The following is a 27,446-nucleotide window of genomic DNA, read 5'->3' as shown; positions in this document are numbered from 1 at the left end:
GATTCATTCACATACAAAGTAAGTTTTCTTTCTTCGTTCTTTCTTTTGATTTACCTATCTTATTGGTTTATGGAAAATACCGATTTTCCCAAGAGTAGTATTCGTTGCTTGTGTAACGTCATGCACTATCCAAACCAATTAAATCGGCGAATATTAGCAGGGAATACCCAAATGAAAGTATCATTGATAAATAGAGACTATTCCAAATCTCCTATTTTACCGTTCGTTTATTTTAATTGAGGAAAACCACTTGAAACTTCATACAAAGGTTATACAGTAAATAATCTTATCCCCGTTAAATTTACTCTTTAATTCAATGTTATATAGTTCTGATAAATCAAAGTATCATTTATATTTTCTCTTGCTGAGACATTCTTTCATATTATCATTTGTATCTTCATAATCACGGTAGTCCTTCAGTTCACTTAGTCCTTTACGCAGAACTCGCCACGGTAACCTTAGGATCATCTGATTTACAAATTAAAGCGTCCTACATTAAAATAACAGTGCGCTTCTACCAAAGAAATATCAGAAATTGAGGCTCTAAGGTAAGCCTAAGCGAGGTGATTTGCATTGCCTCAGAGCACGGCCCACTTTGATGCTAGCAGTGCTCGCCTCGAAGGTACGCCAGCTTTTATCGCCTTCTACGTTAATACTATACCAAGCTGGGACAGCAAGGGACGAGCTAAGATTAGTTTGCAATGCTATTTCCAAAGTCAGTTATATCTGTAATTTGGAGTATTTTCAAAATTTTTCCAATTTCTTTGAACTATGAATTTTTTATGAAATGTGAAGTCAGTTTTTAGCTTCATTTTGAGCCTAAATTCATAATTTTTCATCCATTATCTCGCTCTCAATAAGTTTTAAAGTTGAACCATAGCCCACTCGATCCGCGCTCACGGACGCAAGCTGCTAGCGCGAGTAGCTTGCGTCGTGTTGCGCGTGATCAAGTTGGCTATTGTTGAAGGCGGAGAAATTACGAACAGGGTCGGAAATAAGAAAAAAATCTTATAGGACATGTGTCCAGTGACCCCCCATTTGACTGGAAAATTGATTGGACATTGTCTACTGGAGTGTGCTAAAATAGTGTCGCATCTTCATAGTCAAGCTATCAAAACTTCGGAAAATTTATTGGTCAAAATGTCCAGTGACCCCCTTAGTTTCTTAAAAGTTATGGGACATTTTAAAATTTTATTGGACAATGTCCAGTGTCCTGTGCTTATTTCCGGCCCTGATTACGAAGTCCCGAGGGGGCCGAGTCCTAAGCCTATTTCTCATCTTCGCCTTGAAATAGAAAGCTATGCTTAACGTCTTCAACATCATACTGCGCGCAACCAAAGGCTTTCATATACCCCAGTGCCTCATTTTCTGTTATTGCACATCTGCGGACGACTTACTGGTGTCCAAACTATGCTCAATACGAGTAATAAAAAAATTACTGCGTATGCGAACATTTTCATGACGCTTCTGTCTGCCGGCAGTGTCATCTCCACTGAAATTTCCGAGATGTAACTCTTTTCGAAACACGCACTTTCTAATAAGAGCAAAGGCATCCAATACAAGCGGGTGAATATCCTAAATTAATTCATAAAATTTGACGTCAATAAACCAGTACCGGCCTCGGTAATGGCGCCAGATAATTATATAAAATGAAAATATGTAAAAAAATGAATGATCTCTTATTACAAAATAATTAGCATTTAATTAGTCTACTGTGCTGCCATTTGGTTAAGTGGCGTCTGCTAAAACCGAACCTCTTACTCCCACCAGGGATAGATTTAATTTTAGAAGTAGGAATCCATGGAGAACAGAGTAATCTGGGCGTTGGTCGAAGTCCCGGACCCCCTTCCATGTGAAGGGGAGGGTATGAAAGAAGAGGCGGGTCATAGCAACAGAGGTTAAAAGGAATTGCGTATTTTTTGCTGTTCCCGTCAGCAACGTCATCAAAACGTAGTTTAAATGAGCCAATGAGATAATTTAAAATTTTTTTTACGTGTTGGAGGGAGGGGCTCTATACTGGGCTATGAGTCGGACTGAAGTAAATACTAACCGTTCTCCATTCCAACTTCTAAAAATAAATCTATCCCTACTACTACCTTACTCTTACCTCTCTCAGCCTGTGAGAATTCAACCAATTCCGTAGGGGTGACAGGTTCGATTTAGCAGACGCCACTAAACCAATGGTGGCGCAGTTGCCCTAGTTTTTAGGACTAATTAAATTTAAATAATTTTTTAATAAGAAATCATTAACTTTTATATATATATAGTTTTTCCATTGTTAAAAGAACGGCCTTTATATATATATATATATATATATATATATATATATATATATATATATATATATATATATATATATATATATATATATATATATATATATATATATATATATATATATATATATATATATATATATATATATATATATATATATATATATATATATATATATATATATATATATATATATATATATATATATATATATATATATATATATATATATATATATATATATATATATATATATATATAGAAGTGAGATGAAACTAGAAGTACTGAGCTAACCAAATTCTTCACTTGGCGAAAGTGAATATTCTTGATAACACACCAACGGGTGGCCCTCTGGTAACGGTTTTTGAATTTTCCCTCCAAAACATGAGACGCTCGTGGCGGTAGACGGGCGAGCTAGATTCGAGCACCGGCGTCCGTGTTCCGCGGCTGTAGGCTGAGGGGAAGGGGGTAGGAAATTTTTTTGGAACTCGACCAATTTTTCTCTCTCTAGTGTAGGCGCGATGGAAGCGGCATAAAATCGTCAAATTTGTACACTAGTGCCAGGGTCTACTACCAATGCTAGAGCTCTTTACTTCTAGTCTCATCTTACTTCTAGTTGTGGTAGTAGTGGTAGTCCACTAGTGCCAGGGTCTACTACCAATGCTAGAGCTCTTTACTTCTAGTCTCATCTTACTTCTAGTTGTGGTTCTAGTCATATTATTATTTGCTCACCATGCTAATGTCATGACGAACACAATTGCGGCGGTGATCTTTTTAATAATGATAATTTCTCTTCCATTCTGCGTTGAAAAATAGTGGATTAATTTGGCTAGTTCTAGTAATACGTCGTTACACTGCAACAACGTGCAACACATCAATACGGCTTTCTCGTATCTACATGCATAGTGAAAAATACAAGTTAGTTAAATAGTTTCACAGAGAGTTTGCTTTTTCATTCGAAGGCTTCGTCTTCTTCTTCAATAATTTTTACCTGAAGACATACGCTGTTGCTATTACGCACATACTCAACAAATGATGAGAAATGAGCATTTTGATGGGACCTCTCTTCCTTACGACGAATAACACATTGTACGTTTGCAACAAATAGTAAGATAATTCCGCGTAGATAACTAATCGTAAGTCGTTCGGAATTGATGAAACCGAAGGGTCTGAATGGCATTAAATAAGAGAATATTTTTGAGAAATGATAAATTACATTGTAATTCACCGCTTAAATTACCATGTAACCTTAATAAACTAAAGTTCTGAAAAACGTTCTAAACTTCAATAACTTTAAATATTTGAGACTAGGCTAGAGGAAAATTTCATATGGCATAATAGTCTGGAGGATAGCTGAAATAATCGGTTCACGGGTAGTTGAGCGGTTTTCAAAAGACCGTTTTGGAATAAAGCGGTTCCTTAAACAGCGGTTTGCAAAACTGCGTGGAATCAAAACCGCGGATGCTGTTTCCGCGTTTCTCAATACAGCGCTATTTCCCAAAACAGCGGTTGCTGTTTCCGCCCAAACTGTGATGGATAGAAAGGGAAATCTCTATTATATTAAGTATATAGAACAAAGAACAATATTATGCAAAAAGGAGTAATGTTATATCGGAAGTAAATATAAAATATAATTTTTCGAAAAGGCATATTATTTTGGGAAGTCAATGAAGATAAAGAACAATATTTTGGAAAAGGCGTACTTTCGTACGCTCAAGATATAAACGCTGTAATCAAAATGCGCTAAAACGAGAAATGGCTATAATGGCAAACGCGTTTATGAAAAAGCCGTTTTGGACAATGCTGTTTTGATAACACGCCCAATCGATAACATAATCATGCACTTTTTCAAGAAAGCATGAAACTTGGTATAAAGTTAGTTTGAAGTATGTTAAGTCAATTAAAGATTGGAGGCATTCCGTATCTCTGTTGTGACAGATACGCCGCCTTCGAGCTATAGAGAAAATGTAGGGGTCGTGTATAAAGCAAAATCTCTCCGATTCGTAGGAGCTCAGTAAGGAATGAAAGAAATTTTCAATAGAAAATCAAACCACGCGCTACAAAATGAAAAAAATAATTTAATTCTTAACTGCTATTATTGAACATTTTACAATAACAATTTGGCAACATAATTAAAGGCATAATTTCGCATAAGCACAACTCTAAATTAATAAAAACTGTCTTTGTACACAAAGACGCGAAAAAGTAAGAGATAAGTGTAGAAAATTAATTGTTTGAAGTAACAGACATTCAAATTTTCATTTTTGAAGACGTGATTATAAAACATCAATTATTTGAAAAAATTTCTTATCTTAGTTTTTTTCACCAAAATTCCTTAAGTAAAATATTTTATCCTTAAACATGTGCATCATTTTAAAAATAGAAAACGTATGCATTTTATTTTCTTTTTAAAATTTAGAGCTAGTTTGAGTATTCGGGCCTATAAGGAGAATAAAATGGGCAGAAAATTGTTGATAGCAGACAAAATAAAACAAGCATGAAAACTTAACAAAACGTGTTCGTTTATTTTAAAGTTTTCGAGGTTTCAAAAATTGACGTGTTGTATATCGCTCAAAGCTACAGATATTTTGACTCTAATAACTACATCACAGTCAATGGGCGAATGTAATTTTCGGTTCGCAATATTTTCAATTTTGAAATATAAAAATAAATATTTCTAGCTCTATTTTTCAGATATCCGAGTATTTGAACTTCCTCGAAGCAAATGTTTCTCGAAAATAAACAGTAGTATCAAGGTAGTTTCTCTGAAATTTTTGTGAAAAAAACTAAGATAAGAAATTTTTTCAAATAATTGATGTTTTATAATCACGTCTTCAAAAATGAAAATTTGAATATCTGTTACTTCAAACAATTAATTTTCTACACTTATCTCTTACTTTTTCGCGTCTTTGTGTACAAAGACAGTTTTTATTAATATCTGTCACTTCAGTCTTAATATGAATTAAAACTGTTTAGAAACTAGTATTTTAAAACGTATACTGAAAAGCAGGCGCTCCATTTAAGTCTTGTGGTGTTGCGCGTATATTAGTTACCACGTTTGAACTAACAAGGCCCTAACCATCTATTATAGAAGTATTTATCTTGATTGCTTCAACGCCCAGTCCAACTCAATACACCTGTGTATGACAGCTTTTATTAAATTCGTATCTTCACAAATTCTATACCGATTGAAAGGTTTTTGCAATCAAATTGAAGACCAAATTACCTTATATAAGTATTGACAGGAATGCATACAGCTATTTGGAATAATAGCGAAACCATTTTCACTCAACTTTCTAGGCGGATTTTGTGGGAAGAGCTATAGACTAATCATAATGTATGACGAATTTTACCTATGTCTATCTTGCTGCACCAACCAATGAAATCACAGCTACAAAGACGTCAGAATTATGAGGCGTGACGGATAGTAATAAATCCGGCCCACACTACCCGCACAGTCTTAATATGAATTAAAACTGTTTAGACACTAGTATTTTAAAACGTATACTGAAAAGCAGGCGCTCCATTTAAGTCTTGTGGTGTTGCGCGTATATTAGTTACCACGTTTGAACTAACAAGGCCCTAACCATCTATTATAGAAGTATTTATCTTGATTGCTTCAACGCCCAGTCCAACTCAAATTGCCTTCCCGTCGTTTTCACGTGCAAAGCACAGTGGATGCAATAATACAAATAGATTCCGAAGACTCAGGCTAAAAAATTATTACGTAGACCTGTGTACAAAAACAATCTATACACCTGTGCACAAACATATTCCATAGACCTGCGCTGGGTGACCACATTTCCTAAATTTTATAATTTTTCCTATTTTCGGATGTCTTCCTATTAGTTCCTATAATTTCGATAATTTTCCTATATTTTCCTATTTTTTGAAATTGTAGATATTTTGTGCGCTCTCACTTTTGGTTTTGTTATATATCACCAAAGCTATGGAAGCCTCTAAAAATATTTGTCAGGGAAGTCTGTGATGTTTTAAAGTTATAGCATATGTTTCTAAGATTACGTTCCATAAGTATGACACTTCCTATATTTCGAAATGCTAGAGACTTAATGAGAGCTAGTTCGAGAACGACGCGAGAATTGACTACACACGATTCTCTACTCCATCTTCCTATTTAGTCTGTACTAAGCCTTTGACAGGGCCTCATCAGGCGTCGCTTTACGAGAATCTATGACGTTTCATTTACGTCACTTCGAGACAAGCTCTCAGTTTCCAGTGACAAATTTATGTAACATATCTTACGAAATTATGGTTATAATTAAACCAAAGCTCCTTTGTAAATCTTGTCTTATTACTTTCAAAGCATTTGCAACATATATTTTGCTATTTTTTCAAGAGTAGTTCTCTTGTCTTTTCCTGTTTTTTTAATTATACACCTATATCTATATAAATCAAAGTCCTGACTGACTGACAGACTGACTGATAATCATCGCCCAGCCCAAACCGCTGGCCCCAGAAGGCTGAAAATTTGGAGGAACGTTACTCGTAAGTAGTAGGCGCGTACTAAGAAAGATTTTTCCAATCCGCCGCCATCTTCATAAATGGCGCCCAGAAATGTAACAAATCTTCTCTTTGTAAGAAAGTCCGTGAGTTTCAACCGATTTCACAAATATTTAGTACACTGGATTCCTTTAACCTATAGACGGGTCTTGGTCTTTCGGGATCGATTTGTTGCCATCATTTTAAATGGCGGCCAGATATTTAAAAACCTTTCTTTATAGAATGTCTGCGTGTAAAGTAATAAAAAATGTCCCGACGAGCTGATGGGCGACGCCGAGTGCCTTCGCTCCTAGGATGCTACAAAAATATTAGTCGAATCAGTAAAATGTACCCATACTTGATGGAAGTTCTTACTACACTCAAGCGATGCCGCGGGTAACAGCTAGTCTCCTATAATTTCCTGTAAATCAATTGTAAATTTCCTATTTTCCTATAACTATTACAAGGTTATTTGTGGTCACCCTGAGTGCACAAACATATTTCGTAGATAACATAGACTTGTGAAAACACATGTCATATAATTGTGTACAAACAGATCCCGTAGACTTGTGCACAAACAGATCCCTTAGAATTGTGCAAAAACAGATCCCTTAGAATTGAGCACAAACTGATGTCATAGACTTTCGCACAAAATTATGTCATAGACTTACGCACAAACAGATGTCATAAACTTGTGCAAAAAGAGATGTTATATACCTGTACACAAAACGATTCCATGGACCTCTGCACAAAAACATTCCATACCCCTATGCTCAAAAATATGCTCAAGAATATCTCGTACACCAGTGCACAAAAGTACTGCATATCCATTTGCCCAAAAATATCCCGTATCCATTTGCAGAAAAATGTTCTTTAGACCTGTGCACAAACAGATGCAGTGGCCTTTGCAAAGACAGATTCCTTGGCCCTCTGCACAAACCGATTCAGTAGGCTTGTGCACAAAAATATTCCGTAGACCTGTGCACAAAAATATTCCGTAGACCTGTGCACAAACAGATACCGTAGACATGTGCACAAACAGATACCGTAGACATGTGCACAAACAGATACCGTAGACATGTGCACAAACAGATTCCGGATACTTGGACACAAACGGAAGTCACAGGGTTGTGCACAAACAGATGTCATAGACTTGCACAAAAAAAATACATCATAGACTTGCGCAATGAGAGATGTCAAGGATATGTGCACATCAGAATCCACGGACTAGTGCAAAAACAGAAGTCTTAGACTTGTTTACAAACAGAAGTCATAGACCTGTTTCCATAAAGATTCCATACCCATTTGCACAAAACAATTTCATACCCATTTGCACGAAACGATTCCATACCCATTTGAACAAAACGATTCCATAGACCTGTGCCCAAAGAGATTCCATAAAACAGTGCACAAAAGATTCCCTAGACCTGTGCTCAAAAAAATATGCCGTAGGCCTGTGCACAAACAGATGCCGTACACCTGTAAAGAAACAGATTCCGTAAACCTGTGCACAAACAGATGCCGTAGGCCTGTGTACAAACAGATTCCGGAGATCTGTGCACAGATTCCGTAGCCATGTGCACAAACAAATTGCGTAGACTTGTACACAAGTGGAAGTCACAGGCTTGTGCACAACAGATGTCATAGACATGTTCAAACCGGATTCCATAGTTTTGTGCACAAACAGAAGTCATAGACATGTGCACAAAAAACATTCTATAGACTTGTGCACATCAAGTTTCCATAGACCTGTGCACAAAAGATTTCATGGAGATGTGCACAAAAGATTTCATGGAGATGTGCACAAAATATTTCATGGAACTGTGCACAAAACATTATATATGCTTGTGTACATAAAGATTCCATAGACCTGTGTACATAAAGATTTCATACCCATAGCACAAAACTATTCCATAACCATTTGCACAGAAATATTCCCTAGACCTGCGCACAAAATATTTCATAAAACTGTGCTGTGCACAAAACGATTCCATTGACCTATGCACAAAATATTCTATTGGCTTTTGTATAAACATGTGACATAGACCTGTGTACAAAAATATTCCATGGACCTGTGCACAAAAACATGCCTTGGACCTGTTCAGAAACATTCCATACCCATATATGCTCAAAAATATTCCACACCCATTTGCACAAACATTTTCCGTAGACCCGTGCACAAACAGATGCCGTAGACTAGCGCATAAACAGATTCCATAGATTTGCGCACAAATATATTACGTAGACTCGTGCACAAATAGATTCCACAGACTTGTACACAAACAGAAGTCACACGGTTTTGCACAATCCGATATTATAGACTTGTGCACAACAGATGCTTGTGTAAAAAACTGATTTCATACTTCCTCAAAAAGAGATGTCATCGACATTTGCACAAGAGATTCCGTAGACTTGTGCACATAAAGATTCTTCAGACTTGTGCACAAACATATTTTGTAGACCTGTACACACAGATACCATAGACTTGTGGAAAAATACATGTCAAATATTTGTACAAAAACACATACCTTAGACTTTTGCACAAACTGATGCCATAGACTTGTGCACAATCATATGTCCTAGACCGGTGTACAAAACATTCTATAGATTTGTGCACAAACATGAGTCATATACCTGTACACAAAAATATTCCACGGACTTCTGCACAAAAACATTCCATATACCTGTACACAAAAATAATCCATGGACCTCTGCACAAAAACATTCCATATCCCTATGCTCAAAAATGTTCCTTACCCATTTGCACAAAAATATCACGTTCACCTGTGCACAAAACTATCACGTACACCTGTGCACAAAATTAATCGGTATCCATTTTCACAAAAATATTCCATACACCTATGCACAAAAATATTCCGTACACCTGTGAACAAAAACAGTTCGTACACCTATGCACAAAAATTTCCGTACAATTGTGCATAAAAATATTCCGTACACCAATGCATAAAAATATTTCGTACACTTGTGCACAAATAGAATCACAGACTTGTGTACAAAGAAATGTCGCAGACTTGCGCAAAAAGAGATGTTATTATTATTGTTGATGAGGAGGGTACGCGCCCTAGCACCGATGCCAAAGGCATATTGTGCATCCTCGTAATCAGGCCTTGAATAGGCCTGTAGCAGCAGCGTAGCGAAGAATTCGCTCCACCGTGAGAGAGGAGACCCTCGAGGGTTCCAGGGTGTGTGAATCAAAATATTATAATCTAAGCGAGGCGAAGTAGTCGCACTCGCAAAGTACGTGGGCGGATGTTTCTTCCATCTCCTGACACGACCTACAGAGAGGGTCGTCGGCAAAACCCATCAGATGGAGGTGCCTATTAAGCCGGCAATGCCCGGTCAAAAGACCGGTGGCCAGCCTAATATCCCATCTGCCGAGCGAAATTAGGTCCCTAGCACGAGACCTGCAGGGACCATTGACAAACAACTTTGTCTGTCTCTGGCCCTCCATGCTGTGCCAGAGCTGATTTTGTATGACAGTCAACCTGTCATGCAGACACCGTTTGACGTGCCTGTAGGGGATGGGGACGGCCGGCTCCGGCCCCAAGAGCTTGGCCTCCGCACCCCTTTTCGCAAATCTATCGGCTTGCTCATTGCCATAATATCCGCTATGCCCTGGCACCCAGTACAGCAGAACCCTGTTGCAGGATGCCAGTCGCGCTAGCAGGTCGAGGCAGCTACGCACCAGTTGAGAAGAAATCTGACACTGGTTCAGAGCGTTCAGGGCAGCCTGACTGTCAGAATAAATTCTCACAGTCCGTCCGGTATACCCTTTGTTAATACAGTAATCTGCGCAATAACAGATCGCGGCAATTTCAGCCTGGAACACACTAGCGAAGGTGCCCAGGCAAGCAGAAAAGCCGACCCTTGTGGTTTGACAGTAATAGCCGGCGCCAGCGCCGGAATCAGTCTTGGAGCCATCGGTGAACCAAATGGTTTCACCCCCAGTGCCAAGAGGCAGCAGGTTAGTCCACTCTGCCCGACTGGGGAAGTGGATGCTGAATGGCTTAGTGAAATCAAAACTGGTAACGGTTTTGTCAGAGCACATCGTAAGCGACGGCTCAAGTGCGGCGTACTCCCGAAAGAGCTTCGTATGGCTGTAATCCCAAAGTCTTGGAACCCAACAGCCACTAATGTTGAGCCTGTAGGCTCCCATGACAGCCTCCTCCTCAATGAAGAGATGAAGAGGAAGCATGTCAAGGAGCACCTCCAGGGAAGCAGTTGGGGTCGATCTCATGGCCCCCGTAACACCAATGCAGGCAAGCCTTTGAAGCTTGCGCAGGGCAGCCTGCACCGTCTTAAGCCGGACCCTTGTCCACCAGACAAGTGCCCCGTAAGATAGTATGGGTCTGATGATCCCAGTATAGAGCCAGTGTACAGCCTTGGGGTTGAGGCCCCAAGTCTGGCCGACAGAGCTCCTGGTCCTCCAGAAGAGCATCTTGGCCTTCTTAATACACCGATCAAGATGCGGCTTCCATGTGAGTCTACAATCAAAAGTCACCCCCAGGTATTTCACCTCGGAGGACTTTGTCAGGACCTGGCCAAAGAAAGAGATATCATTGAACAGATCCTTAGTATTCTTCCTCGTAAAAGGAACAAGGACAGTTTTATCAGGATTAACGGTGAGGTTAACCGCCTGACACCATTGCTCCACGCTAGAGAGAGCAGATCTCATAAGCGCGGTAACAGTATCCGGGAACTTCCCCGTAAAGACTATCGCTACATCGTCCGCATACCCGAAGCAGCAACAGCCCCCAGCACCCCCGAGCCTCCCCAGGAGCTCGTCCACCACCAGGCACCACAACAGGGGGGAGAGCACTCCACCCTGAGGGCAGCCCCTGCTGGTAGTCACCCCTAGAGAGTCCCCAAGGAGGGACGCCGACACCTCGCGGTCGGTAAGCATGGACTTGATCCAGCGGCCAAGAGTGGCGCTGATGCCAAATCTCTCAACAGCTTCAGTAATAACCGAGCTAGAGACCTTGTCAAAGGCCCCCTCGATATCGAGGAAGACAGCCAGTGAAATTTCCTGAAACTCGAATGCCCTATCCAGGCAATTCGTAAGGCCGTGAAGGGCCGTCTCAGTGGATTTGCCTTTTTGGTAGGCAAATTGTGAAGAAGAGAGAGGAGTTACCGAAAGTACCTCGTCTCTGATGTACCTGTCCACCAACTTCTCCAGAATTTTGAGGAAGAAGGAGGTCAGGCATATGGGTCTAAATGCTTTCGCCTCGAGATAGGAAGCCTTCCCGGGCTTGGGAATAAAGATGACCCTAGAGCGTTTCCAGTCACGAGGTATGTGACCGAGAGCAATGCAAAGTCTGTAGATCTTGCATAGCGGAGAGGCGATGTGGTCTAAGCCCTCCTGCAAAAGCAGAGGGAAGACCCCATCGGGTCCCGGAGACTTGTAGGGCTCAAAACAGTTGACAGCCCACCGAAGCTTGGGAATCGTGACAACCTGTCTGGCTACAAGCCAGACTTCCCTCTTAGCCCTGTGCAGGACAGGGTAGAGAGAGTCAGGGTTTGTTGGATTAATAAAAGTAGAATCAGGAAAATGGACCTCCAGCATATGCTTGAGAGTCTCAGCCCCAGATTTAGTGTACACACCCTCCCGTAGCTTAATAGCATTAAGTCGATGTGTGCTGTCGTGCGCTTGAATCTTCATGACCCTAGCCGTGGCAGGGACATTGGAGATTTGCTCACAGAAGGTCCGCCAGGAGTCCTTCTTAGCAGCTCTAATGGCCCTGTTGTAGGCGTTAAGGGACTGCCTGTATTCAGCCCAGTCACCCGTGCGCTTGGCTTTGTTAAAGAGCCTGCGCGTGTATTTACGAAGCCGGCTGAGATCCGCGTTCCACCAAGGGACAAGCCTCGAGCGGTTGACGGTCTTAAGTGGGCAGTTCCGGTGGAACGACTCCATGATGGAGCACTGTAAATCACCAGCAGCCCGAACAAGATCCTTAGGTGAAGTAAGTTTAAGAGTGTGACCCCCTCCGTAGCGTAGGATTAGGTCTTCCCTATAGCCGGCCCAATTAGTCCGTTTTGGGTTGCGTATCTCCGTCCCCGCCGGGACAGAAGTAATCGCGACAGTAAAGCAGATGTGCCTATGATCCGACAGAGACGGTTCATTTGACACATGCCAGTTAGACACGGAAGACACGAGGTTTTCTGTGGCTAGCGTGAGGTCAATGACCTCCCTTCTATTAGAAGTAACAAAAGTAGGTTCATTGTTTTGATTAAGAATATAGAGTTTACAACCAACTAAATATTCTAGTAAATCATCACCCCTCTTGTTGCAGTCAGAGCTGCCCCACGTGATGTGATGAGCATTGGCATCGCAGCCAATGATTAGTTTGTCCCCTCTCTTTTCACATTGATTGACCAAAAAAGAGATGTTATAGACATGTGCACATCAGATTCCATAGAGTTATGCACAAACATTTTCAATGCCCCTATGCTCAAACAGATTTCAAACCCTTATGCTCAAAAAGATTCCATACCCATTTGCACAAAAATAATACGTAGACCCGTGCTCAAAAATATTCCGTAGACCTTTGCTCAGACAGAAGTCACTCGCGTGTGCACAAACAGATGTCATAGACTTGTGAATAAACATATGTTATAGACTTGTGCACAAAGAGATGTTATAGACTTGTTCACACACAGGTGTTATAGACTTGTTCACAAGCAGGTGTTATAGAATTGATCACAAACAGGTGTTATAGACTTGTTCACAAACAGATGATTTAGACTTGTGCACAAACAGATGCTTTAGACTTGTGCACAAACAGATGCTTTAGACTTGTGTACAAACAGATGCTTTAGACTTGTGCACAAACAGATGGAATAGACTTGTGCACAAACAGATGGAATAGACTTGTGCACAAACAGATGTTTTAGTCTTGTGTACAAACAGATGTTTTAGACTTGTGCACAAACAGATGTTTTAGGCTTGTGTACAAACAGATGTTTTAGACTTGAGCATAAACAAATGTTATTGACTTGCGCAAAAAGAGATGTCATAGAAATGAGCAAATCAGATTCCATAGACCTGTGCACAAACAGAGGTCGTAGAGCTGTGCACAAACAGAGGTCGTAGACCTGTGCACAAACAGAGGTCGTAGACCTGTGCACAAACAGAGGTCGTAGACCTGTGCACAAACAGAGGTCGTAGACCTGTGCACAAACAGAGGTCGTAGACCTGTGAACAAACAGATGTCGTAGACCTGTGCACAAACAGAAGTCGTAGACCTGTGCAAATAAAGATTTTTCACTTGTGTGTGCACATAATGATTCTTCAGACTTGTGTGCATATAAAGATTCTTCAGACTTGTGTGCACATAAAGATTCTTCAGACTTGTATGCACATAAAGATTCTTCAGACTTGTGTGCACATAAAGATTCTTCAGACTTGTGTGCACATAAAGATTCTTCAGACTTGTGTGCACATATAGATTCTTCAGACTTGTGTGCACTTAATGATTCTTCAGACTTGTGTGCACATAAAGATTCTTCAGACTTGTGTGCACATAAAGATTCTTCAGACTTGTGTGCACATAAAGATTCTTCAGACTTGTGTGCACATAAAGATTCTTCAGACTTGTGTGCACATAAAGATTCTTCAGACTTGTGTGCACATAAAGATTCTTCAGACTTGTGTGCACATAAAGATTCTTCAGACTTGTGTGCACATAAAGATTCTTCAGACTTGTGTGCACATATACATTCTTCAGACTTGTGTGCACTTAATGATTCTTCAGACTTGTGTGCACATAAAGATTCTTCAGACTTGTGTGCACATAATGATTCTTCAGACTTGTGTGCACATAAAGATTCTTCAGACTTGTGTGCACATAAAGATTCTTCAAACTTGTACACATAAATATACCATAGACCCATGAACAAAAAATTCCATAGACCTGTGCACAGAAGATTCCATACTCCTATACTCAAAAGGATTCCATGCAGATTTGCACAAAAACATTCCGTAGACCTGTGTAAAACAATATTCCAGAGGCTGTGTAAAACAATATTCCATAGGCCTGTGCACGAAATGATTGCATAGGCCTCTGCACAAAAGAGAATTTATACTCCTTTGCACAAAAATATTCTGTAGGTCTGCGCTTAAACAGATTCCGTAGACTTGTACACAAACAGATGTTATAGTTTAGACTCGTGTAAAAATTTAATTACCTATAATTGGTAATTATCTTTAATTGCTTATTTTGTTTAATTAAGTTTAATCTGTACTTCGCAACTAAATTAGTTGGACGCGCAATAGTTATAATGACAATTAAGCTAGCTAATTGCCCTACAAATTTGATTATCCGCAGTAAAACGACGTAAGTCCTAGAATGACTTTCCTTATTACTTAACCCAAGCAAAAAAGTCTTAAGTTCCACAGTTTAAAGGTAAACCACGTAATTCGGAGCAGGTACTTAAAACTATTAAAAAGAATACTTAAACTTTGTTTTTCTTAATGAAACAAAAATTGGCGCCCACTTTAAAAATGGGGCTTTCATTTAAGACCGTTTTCAAATCTATCAAACGTATAGTTATTTTTGTAAGGGTAGTTACAAAATGGGTAAGTTTGGAAAATTTCCCATGTTATTTCTATGGAGATTCTCTAGTTTTTCGCCAAAATCTGTGATTAATTTTATGGAAATGAAAACCACCCTTAGCAACTTTATGCTTTATAAAATAAACTATTAGGTGGATCATCTTGAAATTTTTACCACATATTAAGGGCCCGGATTTTATATTAGTTCAGTAGAAAAATTTCGAAACAAAAAACTTAATACGAAAAAAGTTAAAACCAATCCAAAAACCTTCCTTATACATTAAAGCCGTCTTCAGGCCTTATCTAAGGGAGCTACCGCTCCCTTAGAATAGCACCTGTTACTATTATTAATAAAAATATTTAACCATAAATATTATTAGAGTTGTATACAATTTTTTTAATCATTCATGTGTAAAACCCTCCATGGTTCCATTTTCATAGCAGTAAACACAATAGGAAAAAAGTTACTTCCAATAAAAAACACTCCTTATACATTAAAGCCAGTATGAAGTCTTATCTAAGAGAGCTACCGCTCTCTTGGAATTATTGAACATTTTAAAGTAACAATTTCGCAACATAATTAAAGTCACAATTTCGCAACATAATTAAAGTCACAATTTCGCAACATAATTAAAGTCACAATTTCGCAACATAATTAGAGTCATAATTTCGCAAAACATAATTAGAGTCATAATTTCGCAACATAATTAGTCATAATTTCGCAACATAATTAGTCATAATTTCGCAACATAATTAGAGTCATAATTTCGCAACATAATTAGAGTCATAATTTCGCAACATAATTAGAGTCATAATTTCGCAACAATATTAAAGTCATAATTTCGCAACATTTAAGGATAAACAACTGTCAACGTTTTTAAGTAATAATTTGAGAACATTTTAATTATTCTTCACATTTTAAAGATCGAAAATTATTTTTATGATACAGGCACTCAGTTAGAAATTCGGTATAACAATACTACTAATTAATGCTTGTTAAGTTGTAAAGATCTCAAACTTCATGGTAAGTTTTGGTATTGCAGTGATAGAATGGATGTTTTTCTGGTTTTTCTGGTTTTTTTCGGTTATTTACGGGGTTTCAGTGATCTTTTGCATGACAAAAAATATCAGGACTTCATATCATAGTTGTATAGTGCAGAGCGTGGTTCACTATGAAGTTACCGGAATTTTTCTTTTATAAAAGTAGATTTTAGCTCCCGTCGTAGTTAAATCCAAGATAAATTATACTTCGGCTTAATTATGAACAAGTTCGTGTTAGTGAAAGACGATTCTCTAAATTTAAAAGGAAACGAAGAAACCGAGATAAACTGGGAAATATGCTTCATATGTCAAAAAATGCCACTGAAAAACTGACTTGCCCTGGCAATTATGAAAATAGATTTAAAGCAGTTGGCTATAAAACAATTTCCGAAACCCATAGAGGGTTTTACACATGAATGATCAAAAAAATTGTTTACAACTCTAATAATATTTATGGTTAAATATTTTTATTAATAATAGTAACAGGTGTTACTTGAAGTTGTGCTTATGCGAAATTATGCCTTTAATTATGTTGCCAAATTGTTATTGTAAAATGTTCAATAATAGCAGTTAAGAATTAAATTATTTTTTTTTTCATTTTGTAGTGCGTGATTTGATTTTCTATTGAAAATTTCTTTCATTCCTTTACTGAGCTCCTACGAATCGGAGAGATTTTGCTTTATACACGACCCCTACATTTTCTCTATAGCTCGAAGGCGGCGTATCTCGAGGGGCGCTACCTAAAATGATGTTAGGTGAGTTTACAATTTCACGGCCGCTTTGACGGCTTGTCACGGCTGTCACAACAGAGATACGGAATGCCTCCAATCTTTAATTGACTTAATATACTTCAAACTAACTTTATACCAAGTTTCATGCTTTCTTGAAAAAGTGCATGATTTTATTGAAAATCGACAGTTATCCTCCAGACTATAACATTATACCTTAAAAGAAAGACCTTTTTCTAAATATAAAAGGAATAAATATTTAAAATAAATGTGATCTCTTATTACAATTTAATTAGCATTTAATTAGTCTTAAAAACGAGGACTACTGTGCCATCCGCCATTGGTTTAGTGGCGTCTGCTAAATGGAACCACTTACCTCTCTCAATCTGTGAGAATTAAACCAATCCGGTAGGGGTAAATGGTTCGATTTAGCAGACGCCACTGAACCAATATCCTCGTTTCTAAGACTAATTAAATGCTAATCATTAATATTTTGAAAAAGGCCGTTCTTTCAAGGTATAATGTTATGATATGACCCCTTAAATTTAATTAATTAAGGAACTGAAAAACAGAGTTAATTTTATTAGGGGATCACGGGTAAATCACTTCAATCCTAGTTTGTTTTCTGTGTCTCTTATGGGGTAAAATGTCATATAAAGTTTCGACCCCAACTCTCCCATAGAACCTACTGCACCTCGGTCCTAACACTCTTTATGGAACACCCGGGCCAGTATTGTCGATTTACTCTTGGTGAACTTACTAAATACATCGCATGATTTTGATGACTGATTTAGAATATCATACTTGAAGAAAGCGAGATAAAATAGAATAGGCCACAGTACGCCCATGAAGATGAATTTGAACAGGCTATATGGTAGGAACCTCTTGTTCTTATCCGGTAATCCATATCGATTACCAAGATTCTGAAGTATTCAAGTAAAACAATTATGTATAGTTAATAAAATATAAGGCGCAGAAAAGAAGACCCAGATTTAAAAATGATGTATGTACAATGCATCAGGTAGGGTCAAGAACGAATTCAGGATACCATAAGAACTTTGAAACAAGGCAATGCTGGTGCCATGAAGTCATACTTTTCATAATATGAGGGAGGGGCCTATATTTGGGAATATGGAAAATGGAGTCTCCTAGGTCTAGGAGTGTTGGTGTTGGTGTCAAGAAAAAAATTGTTAAAATCGTTAATGATGAACTGATATATTTATAAAGAGTGGTTATAAAGAATCTAGATTTTTTATTAGAGAGCCTGATTTATCTGGGACAAAGTCAGTACAACGGATTTCCCAAACTTCGCCGTGTAACGCCAAGGCTTAAGGCCAGAGAAGCTGAATGTGATACTAGCCACTTTAACTGATATATAACCCACCGATGGAGCTAAAAACGGATTTTAAGGCGTTACCTAGGACGAAGGCGGTAACGGTTTTCGAAAAAAGTATGACTTCATGGTACCAGGGAACAATGTTACCATTCCACGTTCTTATGGTATCCTGAATTCGTTCTTGATAGGGTGTATCAAGAACTATATTTTTAAGTAGTAGTAGTTACTATTTCCCGGTGTAGTGATTGGGCTGTGTCACGTGAGTGTATGCGTGGAACAACACGGCTGAGAGATTCAGCGGAAATGGTAATGGCTATAGACCTTTTCGATGTAAGAAAAGGGGTAGGCAACTCTCAGCATTGGGACATACAAGGGGGTTGACACAATGCCATCCGTCTCTGCGCACTCTCATAATACAAAAAGACTACAGCGCCGGCACCAAAAAGCGAGATGGAAGGCAAAGTTTTAGTCCTGCTTTTCCCTCTTAGTTATATTGAAATGGTCTATTCTTCATACACTGATAATAATAAGAAATTAACACATGCCCAGTCGAGCTCTATTTCATGAAAGATAAGCTTGATATAGACCCCGCCCCTACATAACACATTGTACATCCTTTTAAGGATTTCAAGATTTTTCCAGGGACTGAGGGACCTTAACTCGGGTTCTACGCATCGTAGTAAAAACTAAAAAGGCGAGCATTTTAAAATTTAATTCCAAAAAGAGCGAAATTATTCGTTTGCATAAACTAGAAGTAGGATAAGGGACTAGAAGCAAGGAATATGGAGATAGGGAAGTTTCGTGTAACGCTATATATCCGGTCGCCCAAAAATCCCGTTTTCGGCGTGGATGTGCATGTGCGCACGCGCCGCACTTTTCTCGCGCATCGTGCTGAGGATAGGCGGCACTACCGGTTTCCCGCGCAGTTCAAATTAACGCCGAATATAAGTCATGTGACCTGCTACATTTCGTGGAGAGAGATTCCTATACTGACCAAACTTCCCTATCTCCATATTCCTTGCTAGAAGTAAAGAGCTCTAGCACTGGTAATAGATCCTGGTACTAGTGAAAAAATTTGAGGATTTTATGCCGCTTCCATCGCGCCTACGCTAACTAGAAAAAAATTGGTCGAGTTCCAAAAAACATTTTTAACCCCCTTCCCCTCAGCCTAAAGCCGCGGAACACGGACGCGGGTGCTTGAATCTAGTTTGGCCGTCTACCGCCACGAGCGTCTCACGTTTTGGAGGGAAAATTCAGAAACCGCTACCAGAGGGCCAACCTTTGGTGTGTTATCAAGAATTTTCACTTCCGCCGAGTGAAGAATTTGGTTACCTCGATACTTCTAGTCCCTTATCCTACTTCTGATAAACGCATATATCTTGGAGATTCTTTCACTGAGTGACAATTCTTTTTTCATCAGCTGTAGGAAGGTTTGTTCCGTGATGTGTAAGTGGAGTTAAAAAAATTAGAATATGTAAATCGAAACGTTTGGGCTGCTTGTTTTAGAGTCATTTAGCAATGTAAATAACTGATTAACCTTTAGTGCGATTAAAATTTTGAACGATGATGCCTTAGTTTGAACCTTTTAATGCATATTAGAAAATATCTCAAGTCTCAGAGAAAATTCGTTGGTGAATGGCGGAAGTTTTCCCGAAGCATCTTCTCGCTTTTGGTATCATGTTTAAAACTAAATATAAAGTTAAATGAAATAGTTTTCACAGTTTGAACTTCTTCATGCCTTAGCAAAGTCATTCTAAATTAAGAAAAACAAAAGAAGATGAAGCTACTATACCAAGAAGCGATATCTAGTTAAATAGGGAGAAGGTATAAGATGCCTAAGTATTCGCGCGCCATAATCCCAGTCCCCCTCCGGATCTACGTTTGGACTGGAGATAAAGCTAGAAAAGTGGCAAATTAAAGCTTCTCCCTAGAAAACTAGATATCGTTTCTTGACTATACCAAGAACAGATTCATGCTGATAAGAACATAGGGCCATAGCTTTATCCTCTAGTACCATCCTCGCATACTTGGTTGAAAAGATTCGTCTGCTAATATTATGTCACGTGTCTAAAAGCATACATTTCTATAATCTATATAGTTGCTGCAGACCGTCATAGATGGCGCAATGAAGAAACGCGAACCTACTACACCAAGTATGCTAGTACGGGGACAGAATATCTCGTGCCCTATGTTCTTATGAGCATGAATCCGTTCTGTCTATACGTAGAACTCGAGTTATGGTCGCTTGAAAATCTTCACCAACTTCCTTAAGCCTAGGTATCTTTTCTTTCACCTTGAAATCTATTATACCACCACCTTTTTGCTAGGTAATAAATAAATTGGTGTTTGCTTACGTTGGCGAATTTTAGAAAAAAGTACTTTTCCACGATGAATATAATGCACGTCAAAATTAAGATGTAAACCCAATCTTCCATTTCATAATGGTACTTCATAGTTCGATATCCTCTGAAACCATAAACTAGCAAATCTCTGTACGCATCGAAAAACGTTTTCAGGGAATATATGTGAGAATGAAATTTTAAAACTTCACTGCAATTATGTTCATTGATTCCCATATTGATAGACTATTATCTTCAGAGTGATGAACGCAAATATTTAACGTCGATGTTTTTCCCACTCCTTGTTCATCATAACAAAATCGCAACTGGTAATTTAGAGAGCTTCGTCATCATAACAGAAAGCTTCAAAGTTCGCTAAAAATACTTCATGGTTATATATTTTTAAATACGTATGGTTTTATACAGAGTGGGAAAGATCATTCGAACCTTTATTTATAGAAAAATGTTGCTGTAGTGCCGACGGTATGATAAATGTAAGACCTATGAGATATCGTTTGAAGCTAGTAAAAACAAGTTGGGAAACCAAAATAAACCTCTCCGAGTCGAGACGCAATTAAGAGATTTTTCTTAAATAATTAAATAGATATAATAGATACTAATTATTTTAATCGTCATTAATTTACCTTAATTCTAGTTTAATTGTTTTAAGAAACTTTATTCCTAAAGTCATTATGAACATCGCAATTGTTGACGTTTGAATTCAAGAGTACACCTTTTTCAAAACTTTACTAAAAGGGTATATCAGGAGATTGATTCGCAGTAAATTATTAGAAAGCCCGCAATTGCATTAACCTTTGGTGGAAGCCCTGTTATTTTTTGAGGCTAGACGCTTCACATTACCCTATCTGATCGCCGCGTATTTCTTAACCCTAAAGATGGTAATGGAGAGAAAGTAAATATTGCTTACTACGGACCCATATTGCGAACACGTTTGCTCTAATATGCCAACTGCGAACAGACACACACAGACACGTCCAGTGTAATACCTCTCCGTGACGTCATCGTCTCAGATATTTTAACCACCCACTTCTTTAGTTCAGCAATCGACGTGCCCTGATCAACGGTCATGTACCAGTTTCTTTATTCCAGGCCAGGCGGGTCGCTGGTCTCATTGAGTTGAGAAAATTACCACTAGAGTGGCCTTTCATCCGCTAGAATAATACCCAATTAACTATATCACGCGCTTGTGGCGCCATCCCGCTGCCACCAAGGGAACTAAAAGAAAAGGCGGGAAATTTTGACTGAATTAAAGAATACATGTATTTATACATTTCTTATCTAGGCTTCGAGATGGCGACACCATCGCATGATAAATATGGTAGCTGTCCGTCCGTCCCGATGTTTTCAAAAGTGTCCCACTTACCCCAATAGGCAGGTTAACGCAAAGGCCACTCTAGTGGTAATTTTCACAACTCAATGGCTGGTCTAATTTCAGTTAAAAAATTCCTTACATCCCACCCTGAAGTTCTTGTTGCTATAACTAGGTGTCACCTGAAGCCTATAGCCAACCAAAAACCTTGGTATTATGGGTAAATTTTACACGGAAGTGCCTCTCACGTTAGCGTTAGTATGCCCCTACGGCAGACCCATACTTTTCCGTACTCAAACCAAGAATTGAAAGATACGCGATTAAACCTATTAACCGTACAATATTTTTATACTATTTATAGAATTTCTACATTAGAAACTAATTAAATTTAACCAAATAACAGGAAGGTATACTTCGTCGTCGTCAAAAGTAATCGTTCAGACAAATGATTTAAAAGGTAAAATCGTAGCGAAAGGAGAAGATATTAGAAACATTTTTGAGCCAGAGGCCAAATGAGGAACGGAAGGCACTTATACCTTCCATTATATATTTTGCTCCTCAATTTCTGTCGTACGTCAAAGCCATTATTAAAGCCATCACCCAGGGCAAATTACAGGCTCGATTGAAGCCGTATTATGGTAATGATAGATCGCCTATTACGATTTTCAACCCTGTAGATCGCGCCCCGCGAAGAACCGTTTTTTATCACCAAGAGAAGAATTTATATCAATTTTTTTTTGCCAAGTCTGCAAGTACAGTCAGATCGTTTATATATATACTTTGTATTAAAATTCCGTATGCAAATTAATGACTATTGTAAAGAATAAATGAATTAGATAATTAGTTTTCGTATGAGGAAAAGTTAAGTAATACTATCTCGCTTTATGTGTTTGTAGTGCAGTGAGGTTAAAAGTATTATTGTAATGAAAATTAGTGGCGTATGTCGAAGATAATTTTAAATTCGTGTTCTAGACACTCAATCCTAGTTTATTTATTGCTTGGACCAGTTTAGCATGAAGAAATTATAGTTACTGGTATTCGGGACCAGTTAAAGGAAAGCGCGGCTCCATGATCACCCCTAGCATTCTGGCTAATCTTCTGCACACGAATTTTACCTTGCCAAAGGCAGGAACCAATCAGACCTAATGCACTACTTCCCATTGGTTCCTGCCTTTGGCTTAACTAGCCTTCAGCAAGCTTAGCCACTGTGTAGCAGAAAAGTCATCTATAAGGGGCATCAACGGAGCCGCGCTTTCCTTTAATGAATAGCAAATCTATAGGTATACTAAGGGAAGACCAGTTTATCATTTTGGACGCTAGGAGAGTCACTGGTCCCATGCAAGGTTACTCTAGAAAAATACACTATTGGTTCCCATGGACTATCTTAAAAAAGTATCCTAATTTTCCAGACTGCACCCGAATACGATGACTCACTATTTGAACAGAATAAAGGCGAATCAAGATGGATTCTTCTTTAGCCTCTTGAATTTGATGAAATTAACGGTTACTCGTTTCTGAGTATGCAGAGTTTCAAAATCGAGTTTCTCCCTTTACCATGCCTATAGTTCAAGTATGAGCTACCCTTAAATAACATGTTCCAAGCCGGCCAACCACGCGCTCTTCTCGCCTATATGTTGCGAAATCTTATTGAAATTATGTCCCTGGGAGAAAAATGTGTCGTTTGGTATTACCATCATAGACATAAATATTACAATCAAAGTATCATTATCTCTAATTATCTTAAGTTAATTACGGAGTTAATTGCGATTTCGTGCCATGAAGTTCGAGATGGTAAATTGAATTTTTTATAATACAATCTTAATTCTCGGTATTTATATAAGCCTGTAGTGCATAAGTATGGGTCTGCAGTATTTTTTTCTCTGTGCCAGACAATTTTCTGGCCATCTTTGTTTGAAGGTCTTTCTCATTAAACTTGGCAGGAATAAATGTATCATTAATGTGTCTAAATTCTACGCATTGACGCAAAAAGGGATATGACTTGACTCTATGTGAGTCGGAAGTAGTATTGTTGGGTCAGGTGGGAAAAGGAACTAAAGCTCTGAGGAGAATCCTCAGTGGTTAATTTGAAATTTTGCCCAGCACAGTGAGAAACAGTACGAATTTCAGTCTCACCTACAATGTTAAAGGTTAAAAGTCCCTAAGCGAAATGCCTTGAGGACAGTAAGAGATAGGAGTCCATAATTCGAGAGAGGTGTACCACAAAGCTGGGTAATTGTAAAATGATGCTTCCCAACATCAAAACATTTGGAGCAAGGTTACTAAACAGAACAACAGAATCACATAGACTATAAATAGTTCCCTCATCATTACTCTATAAGCGCTTAACTATTTGACAAGGCGCATGTCCCACGTTAAGACAGTCAAGGTTTGTGGGTTGATTGCTGAGTATTTAGTACCAACAGTACTCTCTAGCACGGTGCGATTCCCATCTACAGTTTTATGAGCAGGAAGACATACAAAAAAGGGTGAGCCTGGGAAGAATCATGTTTCATAACTAAATTATTAAGAGGATACAGAGTGTCATCCTTCTTTTATTATCCCCTTCGGATAATGTACAGTTTTTATACAGATCCATGGAGGTATGACCTTCTGTTATCTCCATCCTTAGTCGACTCGGGTAGGCCACGGGTTCTGTGTTCGATAAAAGCTCCAACAGAAGGCTCCCTCTACCGCGAAATGTTACTCATTTCATAAAGGATACGACCTCCTGACACATATCTTTCTCGACCCATCCTTATGGAGTTCTCGGTTAATTTTTGCTGATTAGCTATTACCAATTATTCTTCCAATTCTCAAAGACTGGAATAGAAAAGGGCGAATAGTCAAGTTATAAAATAGTTTAAAAATATTCCTTCTAATTTCTTCAAATGATTTGTTACTGCCCCTTACATATTTCTTAAGTCTGTCCCAAAGGAAATTGTTCCACAAATCATAGAAACGATTAGTAGTTTAATTTAATTGATTTTATCGATATTGAATTAAGAATTCTTTAAGATCCAATGTCAAACCCGGATTCGAATTTTTCGACGACTTACGCGAATGACGGAGGAGGACAACCCTAAAATGGCAATTACACATATTCAGTCAATTATTAAAACTCAGTTTGGCTTGTAATTTCAGTGGTAATAGCGAAGGACTAATTATATTAATGAAGGAAACGTGATTTTGCGGTTTTTATTTTATAAATGATGGTGATCGGTTTGACGTTTCGATTTTCTAATCATGATTGCGTTATGGAAATGTTGAGTTAATGTTTTTCAATCCAGGACTAAACAAGATGACCCAAGGGCTGGGCACATAATACTAACCACATCGTACCATACTTAACATTAGTACAGAAAACCTGAGTGAATAGCCCCTCAGTGCTAAACTTATTACCCATAATCCACACTTGACCCGTAATTGGTATACAGAATGTTAGAGTGAACAGACCATTTATGTCCTACCCTAATTAGCCCTAAAACAAATAAATAAATATAAAAATAAAAATAACGGAACATCGTTAGTGTTAAATTGCCGCAAAGTGACACCTCGGAGTTTATTATTTATAAAAAAAATAGAGACCGGAATGTCATTATATAAAAATGAAATTATGTAAGTGGAGTTAACTTCTACTTCCGGGGGCCACATACTTACTTTTGCTTTTAAAATTCTTCTTGATTTCTGGCAAAATACACGTAACTTCTTTGATCGTAATATACTTGTTTTCGCTTTTAAACTCTACTCCCCCCAGATTTCTGTGAATGTTGAAATAGGTGAACGGTATTGAGTGCGTGAAAGCCTTATTGTCGACGGTTGAGAGACATTTTTAAGGGAGTAGTACGCCTTACATTTAAATTAAGGCAATATCATAATCATCTCTCTCGCTTGAAACATATCGAGCAAACGTAAAGTGCAATTCACAATTACTTTACTTAGCACAATTAAATGCAATGATAATCCCGTCCCTCTTGAAATAGAAACGAATGAAAAATATCACCTTACAACAATTCACTCCTTTCAATGAGGAACAAAAATTTTTCTGCCAAAGGCGGTACTGTGGCACGACACCGGCTCCGACTACGACAACAACACGACAGTTCAAATTAATAGGCTCATCGTAGATGTACGTACATCATATGATGTGGCTAAAAATATCAATTCAATATCTTAGAGAAGACCATTTGGGTTTTATTTTATTTGACAGTTTTATGAGGCTAATTTATGTCACTTTTCATTTAGGGGGATAATTTTGATGTACGTGCGTATAGGGATAGTTATTTAAAGGCCAAGTCACATTTTGATCGTAATATTTTAAAGACGACACTTAACATGCCTATTACCATTGCCAGGGATAGATTTAATTTTTGAAGCAGGAATGGAGAACAGAGTAATCTGGGCGCTGCTACCATCCAATGAAATCACAGTTAGGAAAAATTCAGAATTATGAGGCGTGACGGATAGCACTGAAGTACAGCCCACAAAACCCGCGCACAAATTAGTATCCTAAGATCCTGGAGGCATTCCAATTAGCTGTATCATAAGTTTATAAGATACGTTCCATAAGTTTGTCACTGGTTACTGAGAGCTTGTCATAGAGTTAAGTTGGTGAAATGTCATAGATTCTCGTAAAGCGACACCTGGTGAGGCGCTGTCGAAGGCTTAGTACAGAATAAATAGGAAGATGGACTGTAAAACCGAGTGTAGTCAATTCTCGCTTGTCGTTCTCCCTCTAACTAGCTCCCAGTAAGTCTCTAGCTTACGAAGTATAGGTAGTGTCATACTTATGGAACATATAAACTTATGGCTGTCAAAAAGATGACTGTCAGGCTTATTTCATTCTCCCTCTAACACTCGCGTAGCTAAATACCTTAATTTACGTGGAATTCCGTCTTTTTTGCCTAAAAATCACTAATCAAGCAATCTGATAGCCTCTAGGCAACTCGGAACTACTGTGTAAGGACCAACAAGTTAAAAGGTGACGATAGACAGACAGACAATTCATTGTAACATTCCCGCCTCGACGGTTAGTAAATTTCCTTAATTTTCTCTCAATAAAGTATAATTTGGCAGTTTATTGGTTGCCGGGCGTAATTTGGTTTTTTATTTTACCGAATTAATAAAAATTCGATAGCGCTTCTGGAATTTTGCAGCACGGGTGTTCCCGCTTTATTAGTTTGAATCGCGGTTTATGGGGACAATTTATAGAAATACAATTTGTCAAAGTTGTAAATGCGTCCTTCTGAGTATTAATTAAAAACCATGACGATTCAATTCAGGTACGGACGTTAGACAAACCACTTGAGGTTTCTACCCAAGAAAC

General features: G+C 38.4%; 1 protein-coding gene across 1 annotated transcript; it reads right to left on the bottom strand.

Moving 5' to 3' along the window:
- Nucleotides 1-226: 226 nt before the first annotated feature.
- LOC149616297 (ceramide synthase 1-like) lies at nt 227-21,381 on the bottom strand. The gene is made up of 7 exons (XM_089857537.1): nt 21,241-21,381; nt 20,809-21,168; nt 17,879-18,041; nt 3,269-3,446; nt 3,010-3,171; nt 1,398-1,575; nt 227-468 (listed from the first exon to the last, which is right to left on the bottom strand). The coding sequence occupies exons 2-7, from the start codon at nt 21,028-21,030 to the stop codon at nt 346-348; spliced, it is 1,026 nt and encodes a 341-aa protein (XP_089713663.1). The 5' UTR covers nt 21,031-21,168; nt 21,241-21,381; the 3' UTR covers nt 227-345.
- Between the last annotated feature and the right edge of the window lie 6,065 nt (nt 21,382-27,446).

Source organism: Phalangium opilio, unplaced genomic scaffold (genome assembly GCF_054372755.1).
Source record: "Phalangium opilio isolate 3A_F unplaced genomic scaffold, DU_Popi_V2 ptg000217l_1, whole genome shotgun sequence".
NCBI lineage: Eukaryota > Metazoa > Arthropoda > Arachnida > Opiliones > Phalangiidae > Phalangium > Phalangium opilio.
Note: the sequence above shows the minus strand (reverse complement) of the source record. Positions and strands in the feature narration are given on the sequence as shown.